Raw genomic sequence first — 11,191 nt, forward strand, 5'->3', positions numbered from 1 at the left:
TGTTGTCCTACTGTTTACATTTGTGTGTGTGTGTGTGTGTGTGTGTTGGGATGTGTTTTATGTAGGGAGGAAAGTAACACTTGTAATCCTACATCTTATAGTCTTCCCATTTTTTAAAATGTGCAAATATATTGGTCTATGTGTATAAATAAAAACAGAACTCTGTGTGTTTGTATGTGCATATATATATATGTATGTATGTATTGCTGTCTTAACCATATGTGTGGTTGAGATCACATATGATATATAATTCTGTCTTGCTTTTTTCAATTAACACAGTATTATGAGTACTTTCTCATGTTATTCAGTATTCTTTGACATAGCTATCTAATCTACTATTGATAATTTACCCACTTCCCAATTGAAAGATATTTAGGACATTTGTCATGCAATTATACATAATGCTGCAATTAATATCTTTGTATCCTCTATTTACCTTCATTTAAATCATTTTCTAGATTTACTTTTTTATTTTTTTTTGAGACGGGGTCTTGCTCTGTCGCCCAGACTGGAGTGCAGTGGCGTGATCTTGGCTCACTGCAACCTCTGTTTCCCAGGTTCAAGTGATTCTCCTGTCTCAGCCTCCCAAGTAGCTGGCACTACAGGTGCACAACCACGCCTGGCTAATTTTTGTATTTTTAGTAGAGACGGGGTTTCACCATGTTGGCCAGGTGGTCTCAAACTCCTGACCTTGTGATCCACCCGCCTCAGCCTCCCGAAGTGCTGCGATTACAGGCGTGAGCCACCAGGCCTAGCTAGATTTATTTTTAGAACAAGGTTGAGTAAACTCTGACAGGATTAGGTCCTGACCTGAATTGTCACCTGTGCTATTTCACCCATTGACAGAGTATATAACATTTTTCTTTTCTTTTTTCTTTTTTTTTTGAGATGGAGTTTCGCTGTTTCGCTCAGGCTAGAATGGAGTGAAGTGGCATGATCTCTGCTCACTGCAACCTCTACCTCCCGCGTTCAAGCAATTCTCCTGCCTCAGCCTCCCAAGTAGCTGGGATTACAGGTGCCCACCACCATGCTAGGCAAATTTTTGTGTTTTTAGTAGAGATGGGGTTTCACCATGTTGGCCAGGCTGGTCTCAAACTCTTGACCTCAGGTGATCCTCTTGGCCACCTCGGCCTCCCAAAGTGCTAGGATTACAGGCGTGGGCCACTGTGCCTGGCAACATTTTTCTTCTTAATCTTCGTAGGAGGCTAAAAAGACAGGGAAATCTTTCCTTTAACACGTTCTTTTAAGCTTTTATTTGTGCATGCTGAGCAATGTAGCCCGTAACTATTCTGTGGCTACACTGCAAAGGCTTTCTTAGACTTCTGTTTCTGATCAAGTCATTGTAGCCTATCAGGAAGTCAGTGTTGAAGTACATTTTCTTCTGACATTAACTCTTAGTTCCCTAACTGCATGTTAAGCATACCCCTAACCTGGGAAATATCTCTTCTGGGGGAAAGTCAGATGGTGACAGCATTAGAAGCACAGATGGAATAGAATGGCATGTTGTAATTCGTAATTTAAGGAGTCACTGTGTCAGTGCTAATAGTGCCAAGAGTCCAGTTAAAATAGCATGGACTCTGTCTGAACTGCAGGCAGCAGTGTGGGCTTGTGAGTCTCCTTGGGAGTATCATCAGCTGGCACTTTGAGGGCAGCTTGATTGAAAAGAGCCAGATCTGTGTGGGTGATTTTAATAAACTCAGGCTATTCCTGGGCTGTAGAATAGTTACATAGATTAAGAAGAGAGGGTTGTAAGAGGTGGCAGCTGAATACCACCCTGGGAGTTAAACAGTAATTAACTTTATTTTTAACATAAGAAAATGATTTCATTTCAGAACTGGAAAATGCTAAGGATGTAGCTAGAGAGCAGTAATTATTTTACTGTCTCAAGACAATAGCTAGAGGGTACCAGAAAGTAGTAAATTAACAGTCTGCAGTCTAGCCTACAAAGTAATCACATTGAAGAGGTACAAAACTGTGGACACTTGACTTAATTCATCCAGAAAAGATAATCAGCTTGTCTGGATTGCTGAAGGGTTGGTATCTACATAGGCAGGTAATATTTCAGAGATTTTCCACAATAAGAACTTTAGGATTTGGTGATACTACTATTCTATTGTATACGTTCTTCAAGTACATTAATTTGTGACTTTCCTAAAACTCTGCAGAAGAGAAAACTCTCTTAGGTTGATTTGCCTAAAGTCATAAAACACACCCCACCTCTCCTGAATTTTTTTTTTTTTTTTTTTAGACACGGTCTTGCTCTGTCGCCAGGCTGGAGTGTAGTGGCACAAACTCAGCTCACTGCAACCTTCGCCTCCTGGGTTCCAGTGATTCTCCTGCCTCAGCCTCCCGAGTGGCTGGGACTACAGGCGCCCACCACAATGCCCGGCTAATTTTTTTCTAATTTTAGTAGAGACAGGGTTTCACCATGTTGGCCAGGATGGTCTCGATCTCTTGACCTCGTGATCCACCTGCCTCGGCCTCCTAAAGTGCTGGGATTACAGGTGTAAGCCACGACGCCCGGCCCCAACTCTCCTGATTCTTAATCCAATGAGTCATTTTCACTTCACCTTAATGCTCTGGTTTTAATATGGACATCTGTCTTTCTCTTGATAATCCATTTCTGAAAATCAGATATTCTCTGTAGGAATACACTCTATGCAGAAGCTTATTTTCCACTATTTTAAGTGGGAAAAATTTTAATGTATTACATATCAATGTAAAACTCAAAGAATTCGCTAAGTATTAATAAAATACAGCAAAATACCTATATATAAGTAACAAATATCATGTTAGGATGTTAGATGCTAAAAACACTTGCTGCTCTCCAAATAGTTACTATAGTAAGAAACAATTGCTTTGTTTGCAGGAATACATAGCACATCCCCTGTGATGTTCTGCATATTCTTCAAAATGTCCACCAAGGATTCTGATATTCTGTCAAAAATGTTACTTAAGACATTTCCTGCATATCATAATGTTGTATTGCATTTTGGGGATGTATAGCTTTTCCTATATAAGCAACTACAGTAAAACATTATATGAATTTTGGATATTAAAAACCAAAAGGCAGCAGGGTGCAGTGGCTCACGCCTATAATCCTAAGCACATTGGGAGTTCAAGGTGGGCAGATCACGAGGTCAGGAGATCAAGACCATCCTGGCCAACATGGTGAAACCCTGTCTCTACTAAAATACAAAAAATTAGCTGGGCGTGGTGGCACGCACCTGTAGTACCAGCTACTTGAGAGGTTGGGGCAGGGAAATCACTTGAATCCGGGAGGCGGAGGTTGCAGTGAGCTGATCGCGCCACTGCACTCCCACCTGGCAACAGAGCAAGACTCCGTCTCAAAAAAAAGACCAAAAAAACAAAACCAACCAAAAGGCTTCCACAGGGAAATAACTAGAGAGGTGGTCTTGCAGGGGCTGCTGTAATTAACTGGCACTATGCCAAGGAAACAAAGCTAATGCCAGTGAAAAATAGTCATCTAATTCTCCATTTTGGGTCAATGCAAATGCGTCTCTCAAAAAAAACCAAGGATCTGAACCTCTGGTAACATCTTATAATTCAGTAAGGTCTGCTGCTGGCTAAGCCTAGGGCATGCTAGAGCAGAGTTGCTGGGAAAACTAAGAGTAACATGGAACTACTTGCACATACTGAGGGTACCTCAAGGCGCTGGCTTCCTTGGAGTGCTCGTACCTTTAACAGAAGGTCTTAGTCTACCATTGTGTGTGTGCGGAAGGCTGATTTGAGTTTTTGCATGATTGCACATTCATGCACATAGCATTACTATCCATGTGTAGTGAGACTACTAGATGCTAGTCTGAGTCTTTACCCTTCCATCATCTACTGCCATGCTTTCCCAAGTCTGAAGATCCTGTTTTCCAAGATCTGTGCTCAGTAAACAAGCTTTGGAGTCTTTAAATGTAAAGAATAGGAAAGGTAAAGAGAGGCCTGGCTTAAAATCATAACATGGAGATTATGGCAGTGAATTGCATTGGGTTGAATGGCCTGATACGGAAAGCAGGCTGTGTAGTTCCTCTAGTCTAGAAATTCTATTTTTTGAGACACAGTCTCACTCTGTCACCCAGGCTGGAGTGAAGTGGCATGATGTCGACTCACTGCAACCTCCGCCTTCCAGATTCAAGCGATTCTCCTGCCTCAGCCTCCCAAGTAGCTTGGATTACAGACGCCTGCCACCACACCTGGCTAATTTTTGTATTTTTAGTAGAAACGGGGTTTTGTCATGTTGGCCAGGCTGGCCTCAAACTCCTGACCTCAAGTGATCCACCCACCTCAGCCTCCTAAAGTGCTGGGATTACAGGTGTAAGCCACTACGCCTGGCCTAGTCCATTCTTTTTTTTTTTTTTTTTTTTTTTAAGAACAAAACTAGTTTATTTGGATTTGGGACTCTGAACAGTTCTGTCTCTATTACCCGACCTCCTCCTGCCATGACTTCGGCACCTAGAGGAACTTTGGCTCCGGCTGCGGTGGCTCCTGCGGCTCTGGCTCCGGCTGCCCTGGTCCCGGCTGCGGTGCCTATTTCTTCCTCTGCTTGGTGAATTGTGCCTCCCCCGACTCTTTGATGTTCGTTTGTGAGATTTCTTCCCCCTGTGACTACTCCTTTTTCTCTCGGACTCCCCATTTCTTTTGCAGGAGTGGTCTGGACTAGGGTTTCTCCTTCCCCACTGCCTGCTGTAGTAGTGGTCGTGGTGGCCCATCTTCTCCCTCCTCTCCGAGTTCTTGCCAAAGGAGGAGCCAGTCTGATCTGGAGACAAGTAGGTGTCTCTATTAGCTTCCCAGAATTCATTGTTGGGATTTCTGAACACATGAAGAAAGTTGCAGTGTTTCCCTCTTGGACATTGTTGTATTTCAAATAAACCACAAATCGCCATTTTCCACCGGGTCACTGGGCAGAATTCACATTGCAGCTGTCGTCCTGCATACCATCGTCCGTTAAACAGAGAAAGGGCTGCTTGGCATTCTTCTTCCGACTGGTACTGAATATATACATTGCCCCTCAGGTGAGGTTCCAAATTGCAGCTGACCTTGAACTGAATCACTTTCCCCACGTTCTTGAACTCGGGCAACACATCCTCATAGAAATCTAGGAACTGTTGGTAGGTTTCTTCCTCGCTATACTCCAGGCTTGCGTCAGGGTCATAGTCATCCCTCCTGCACTGCTCCATTCCAAACGTTGTAAACATGCTCTTAATAAGAAGGGTAGGACTGGATGTTGGGAAATTATGTTTACGTGAACATCTGTGTCCAAATCTGCAAGCTCCTGTTTTACTGTAGAAGGGACAATTAGCTCGATCCTTCTCCATTACTCTGAAATCCACGGGTGGTTCTGGGTTTTGCCATATGGTACCATTTTCTAACTCATTTTCAGCCTGATCCAGCATCTTCTGCACAGCTTCCTCTTTTTCTTTCTTCTCCTGTTGTTTCTGCTCCTCCTCTTCTCTCTCTTTCCTCTGCTGTTCTTTCCATTGTTCCTTTAACTCTCTCTCTTGTTCTTCTTGCCATTTTTTAGCCGCCTCTTCCTTTTCCTTCTTTATTCTGAATTCTTCTTGTGCCTTCTGCTCTCTCAGCAACCACTCCTCATGTAATCTTTGCCTCTCTCTTTCCAATAGCTTCTCTTCTTCTAGTTGTTGTTCTTCAATAAAAGTGTCCTCCTCCTCCTCCTTCTGTAAGAGTCCTGAGTCTCTCAGTCGAGCAAGTTCCTGCCGACGTTTCTTTCGTTTCTCCTTCTTCAGGGTGGCCCTGTATTTTTTGTGGCTTGGTTTCTCTGGAAACGTCATCTTCTCGGGAAGCATCATCTTCTCCAGTGCAGCCATCTTGCCGGCACCGCCTGGCCCCTCAGACATTCTTAACCTATGGGAATGTATGGAAGATTTTGTTCATAGCTGCCACTGTCAGTGATTCTACTTATGAATATTTTATGATGTTTTCTAGTATTGTTTTGTTTGCATAGTTATATATATTACAAATTACTTTCATTTTGTTTCTCCTTTATATTGCAGTTTGACTTTTTTTTGTAATTAAGTATATCATAAATTTGAATTTCATTTCATGTACTAAAAGGAGAGTTCTAAAATATTTACTTGTGGCGAGGCGCTGTGGCTCACTCCTGTAATCCCAGCACTTTGGGAGGCTGAAGCGGCCAGATCACTTGAGGCCAGGAGTTAGAGACCAGCCTGGCCAACATGGCAAAAACTCATGTCTACTAAAAATAAAAAAATTAGCCAGGCATGGTAGCACGTGCCTGTAATCCCAGCTACTTGGGAGGCTGAGGCAGGAGAATTGCTTGAACCCAGGAGGCAGAGGTTGCAGTGAGCCAAGATTGTGCCACTGCACTCCAGCCTGGGTGACAGAGTGAGACTCTGTCTCAAAAATAAAAAATAAAAATAAATATTTGCTTAAATATTTTTGGTTCTAGGATTTGCTTTCCCCCACTGAAAGCTAACATGTTCTCCTGTTAGTAATGTTTCATAGATGTTGTTAGAAAACACAGTATTCTTGGGTCAGAGAAAGTCCTTGCTATGCTTAGTAATTTTATTTTCTTACAAAATTATAGGGGTAAATTTTAAAATTTTCAATTAATACCTATTTTATAGAGGAAAAAGCAGACATAAGTGATTAACTTGTACAAGGTTTGCTTAGCTAGTAAATGGCAGAACCAGGATTGGAAGTTTGTTTCTTTGAGTCCATCCTGTTACTCTCTATATACTATATTAAGTCTTTGAATCCCTGTTTGTTGGGTTGAGAGATCTGTATATATCTTTAGAGTGAGATTTTAGGCTGGGTGCAGTGGCTCACGCCTGTAATCCCAGCACTTTAGGAGGCCGAGGCGGGTGGATCACTTGAGATCCGGAGTTCGAGACCAGCCTAGCCAACATGGCGAAACCCCATCTCTACAAAAAGTACAAAAATTGGCTGGGCGCGGTGGCTCACGCCTGTAATCCCAGCACTTTGGGAGGCCGAGGCAGGCGGATCACGAGGTCAGGAGATCGAGACCATCCTGGCTAACATGGTGAAACCACATCTCTACTAAAAATACAAAAAATTAGCCAGGCACAGTGGCGGGCGCCTGTAGTCTCAGCTACTTGGGAGGCTAAGGCAGGAGAATGGCGTGAACCCGGGAGGCGGAGCTTGCAGTAAGCTGAGATAGCACCACTGCAGTCTGGCCTGGGCAAAACAGCGAGACTCCATCTCAAAAAGAAAAAAAAAAAAGGTACAAAAATTAGCCAGATGTGATGGTGCGTGCCTGCATGCCTGTGGTCTCAGCTACTTGGGGGGCTGAGGCAGGAGAATCACTTGAGCCCAGGAAGTTGAGGCTATAGTGTTCTGTATTTGTGCCACTGCACTCCTGCCTGGGTGACAAAGTGAGACCCTTTTTTATTGAAGGAAAAAAAGAAAGACTTAAATTTTGTGTTCTTTATTCTGTATTATTCTTACTAATTTCTAGGTTGTTTTATATATCAATTTTTTTTTTTGTCTTTTTGCGACAGGGTCTTGCTTTCTCACCAAGTCTGGATTGCAGTGGTGGTATCACAGCTCACTGCAGTCTCGACCTCCCAAGCTCAAGCCACCCTCCCACCTCAGCCTCCCAGGAGGACCACAGGCACATATCACCAAGCCTGGCTAATTTTAAATTTATTTTTTGTGGCCGGGCGCGGTGGCTCACGCCTGTAATCCCAGCACTTTGGGAGGCTGACGGGGGCGGATTATTTGAAGCCAGGAGTTCAAGACCAGCCTGGCCAACATGGTGAAACCCCGTCTCTACTAAAAATACAAAAATTAGCTGGGCATGGTGCTGTTTGCCTGTATTCCCAGCTACTTGGGAGGCTGAGACAGGAGAATCGCTTGAATCCGGGAGGCGGAGGTTGCAGTGAGCTGAGGTCATGCCACAGCACTCCAGCCTGGGTAAGAGAGCAAGAATCTGTCTCAAAAAAAAAAAAAAAAAAGTTTTTTTCATAGAGATGGGGTCTCCCTATGTTACACAGGCTAGTCTCAAAACTCCTGGGCTCATGTGATCCTCCAACCTCAGCCTCCCAAAGTGCTGGGATTATAGGTGTAAGCCTGGCTAGTGCATCAATTTCTGATGGAAATGTTAAAATCTATGATTGCAGATTTTGTCCATTTGTCTATATAATTCTGACTTACATTTACATATTTCAAAGCCATATTTGAAAGCTATCTATAGCTATATATAAAATATATAATTATAAAAATATTGTATTACAAACATATGCAAAGCTAGATATAATTTACATATTTCAAAGGTATATACAAGTTCAGGAATTTTAATATTCTTGGTGAATTGCTTTCCTTCTTTAACATTCTATTTACTTATTTTGCCTTAAGTAATTTGTATGTATTAATATTACTAATGAGCTATTTTGGGAGTTGGTGTTTGTCTGATATATCTTTCCCATAACTTTATTTTCAGTGTTCCTATTTGGTTTTGTTGTAGGTATGTTTCTTAAGCATACAGCTATAGTTTTGGGGTTTTATAAAAAATTTAGTCCTATAGTCTCTGGGTTTTGTTTTGTTTTTGAGATGAGCTCTTGCTGTGTTGCCCAGGATGATCTCTGCATTAGTCTGTTCTCATGCTGCTTTATTAGCAGTAAAGACATAGCCGAGACTGGGCAATTTATAAAGGAAGGAGGTTTAATTGACTCACAATTCCATATGGCTGTGGAGGCCTCACAATCGTGGTGGAAGATGAAGGAAAAGCAAAGGGATGTTTTACATGGCGGTGGCAGGCAAGAAAGAATGAGAGCCAAGCGAAAGGGGAAACTCCTTATAAAACTATCACATCTCGTGAGACTTATTCACTACCATGAGAACGGTATGGCAGGAAACCACGCCCATGATTCAGTTATCTCTCACCCTGTCCTTTCCACAACACATGAGAATTATGAGAGCTACAGTTCAAGATGAGATTTGGGTGGGGACACAGCTAAACCATGTCAGTCTCCAACTCCTGGGCCCAAGCAATCCTTGCACCTTGGCCTCCCAAGTCACTGGGACTACAGGTGCATGCCACCATGCCCAGCAAGTCTCTGTCTTAAAAACTCTTGTGCATGTGTAACAAATTTTAATTCATAAAGGTTACATTTCAAGAGTTACTTTTTACTGTAGTTGAGATAAGGGGAGTCTGGGCAACATTGTGAGACTTGTCTCTACAAAAAAAAGTTATAAAAATTTAGCCAGGCCTGGTGGTTCATGCCTGCAGTCAGTACCAGCTACTTGGGAGGCTGAGGTGGGAAGATTGTTTGAACCCAGGAGTTCAAGGCTGCAGTAAGCCATGTTCATGCCACTGCATTCCAGCCTTGGTGACAGAGCAAGACTCTCAAAAAGAATAATCTGGAGATATTGTTGAGAACTTGGGTTTCGTTTTCTATTTTGAGTGCAATACAAGTTCAAAGTGTAGTATAAATTTCTCAGAGCCAACATGGTGCTGATGGAGTGAGCTATTTGTGCATTTTAAACTGAAACTCTTGTCATTAGTGTTAGCCCTTTATCAGCTTTGTATCTCTAAAACACTTGAAAGACTATCTTAGAAAGGCATCATAGCTTGTTGATTATTAGAGTACATCCCTTGGTTTGGAATCATAAGGACTAAGACTTTTAAATTTAAAGCATGAGAAATTAAGATGTTTTTACATTAAGAAGAAGTTGTAAAAAATACCGATTTGGAATCTCTGTAAGTGACTTCTGTTTTTTTGTAGTCACCTAGGCTGTGTGGAATACAATGTGGTTAAAATCTTTTAAACTGAAATAACTCAGTATGTTGTTTATTAAACTTTCTAGGGAAATGGGCAGATTACTCTGAATATTCCCTTTCCTTCTTTTTTTCTTTTTATCTTAAAAAGGAGTAAACTGCATGGATGACTTGAAGTGGCGAGTTGGTATTTATTATTTGAATAAACAGTAAAAATATTTTGGACATAGTGTGAAAATCCTTATTTAAGTAATTAGGGCAGAATTCTTGTCAATTAAAAAAAAATCTCAATGGCAAAGTAGAGCTGTAAAGGAGTTAGGAATAATAACTACATTCAAGATGAAAAATGAAGAACAGCTGTAAAGATTCCTTGAAGGCTAAGATCTACCCAAAACTGAGGTTCCACCAAAGGAAGAATTCAAGAATGGACAAGGTATTTTTTCTGTAACAGGATGAATAAATGTGATAAACTTACCAACAGAAGCCTACCAAGCACAGGCCTCCTAGATATTAGGCTTATCTGTACAGGGCTTTATACATGCAGATAAATACTATATTTTCTTAAATTGATTTCTAAGAGTTATGATTAATAAAAGCCTCTTACAGTTATATACTAAAACGTGGTCCAAGTTAGGAAGATAGTTAAGCTCCTGGACCTGGTGTTTTACCCTTTGTTTTTTAGTCTCAGCTTTTCCTTATCAGCTCATCACTCATCATGTTTTTTCCATCTAAAGAAAGCCCACCTTTAACCTGCAGAAAACACTGGTAATGCCTTTGGAGAAAATAACAGAGGCATTTCCCATCCCCAGAGTAGTGAAAGACAGTGTGTATTCTCAGAATGTGCCCGCTCCACCCTCCTGTTACCCATGCTGGCTCTTATTCTGTGCAGTGTGGCTTCCTGCTGTGGTGCATGGCTCCGAGCCCTTCTAACGGGGCTGAACTGCTCTACAAGCGCATCATCCGTCCTTTCTTCCTGAAGCACGAGTCCCAGGTGGACAATGTGGTCAAGGACCTTAAAGACAAGGCCAAAGAGACTGCAGATGCCATCACTAAAGAAGGTAAGACTCAGGAACAACATGGCCGCACATGTGAGAGGAGATGTGACACACTGGGCACAAGTAACAGGCTTCCTGGCCTTCTTGTCTTATCAGCACCCCTCAGCCAAATGCCAACGTTACTCTGGGATTTCTTTACAAGTCTTTGCCTATTGAGAACACTTACAGTTCTCGACTTTTCCCAAGACTCTTCCTCCATGCCACATTTAATGTAGCCTTCAGTCAGAACATTAGGAAAAATGACTTTCCTTGGTAGGCAGCGATTTTAGAGAATCATCTATATTGATATGCAAGTACATCTCTTCTAATTGTTTAATTTTTTTGCATTATACTTAATTATATAGGTAGTTTTAAATAAATGGAGAAAGCACCTTTCAAAAGCTGTACTAGCAGGAAAAATTCCATC

The 11,191-nt window shown here is 41.9% G+C and overlaps 3 protein-coding genes across 3 annotated transcripts in view; 1 reads left to right on the forward strand and 2 right to left on the reverse strand.

Annotated features, from left to right (window-relative positions):
* Positions 1–11,191, forward strand: part of REEP5 (receptor accessory protein 5) — a 44,223-nt gene that overhangs the window by 24,947 nt on the left and 8,085 nt on the right. Inside the window, exon 4 of the mRNA XM_032156658.2 lies at positions 10,620–10,788. Within this exon, the coding sequence (XP_032012549.1) occupies positions 10,620–10,788 (169 nt within the window). The remainder of the gene's footprint in view (positions 1–10,619; positions 10,789–11,191) is intronic.
* On the reverse strand, positions 2,265–5,867 carry LOC116470933 (putative U2 small nuclear ribonucleoprotein auxiliary factor 35 kDa subunit-related protein 1). Its single transcript, XM_058440620.1, has one exon. The coding sequence runs from the start codon at positions 5,865–5,867 to the stop codon at positions 4,395–4,397; it is 1,473 nt and encodes a 490-aa protein (XP_058296603.1). The 3' UTR covers positions 2,265–4,394.
* Positions 5,763–11,191, reverse strand: part of SRP19 (signal recognition particle 19) — a 30,973-nt gene continuing 25,544 nt past the window's right edge. Inside the window, exon 5 of the mRNA XM_032156661.2 lies at positions 5,763–5,874. Coding sequence (XP_032012552.1) covers positions 5,870–5,874 — 5 coding nt within the window. The 3' untranslated portion in view covers positions 5,763–5,869. The remainder of the gene's footprint in view (positions 5,875–11,191) is intronic.

The sequence above is a fragment of the Hylobates moloch genome, unplaced genomic scaffold (assembly GCF_009828535.3).
Source record: "Hylobates moloch isolate HMO894 unplaced genomic scaffold, HMol_V3 SCAFFOLD_6, whole genome shotgun sequence".
Lineage (NCBI taxonomy): Eukaryota > Metazoa > Chordata > Mammalia > Primates > Hylobatidae > Hylobates > Hylobates moloch.

What these genes read in the sequence shown, in the direction of transcription:
- LOC116470933 (XM_058440620.1), bottom strand. Translation starts at nt 5,867, where the DNA reads ATGTCTGAGGGGCCAGGCGGTGCCGGCAAGATGGCTGCACTGGAGAAG.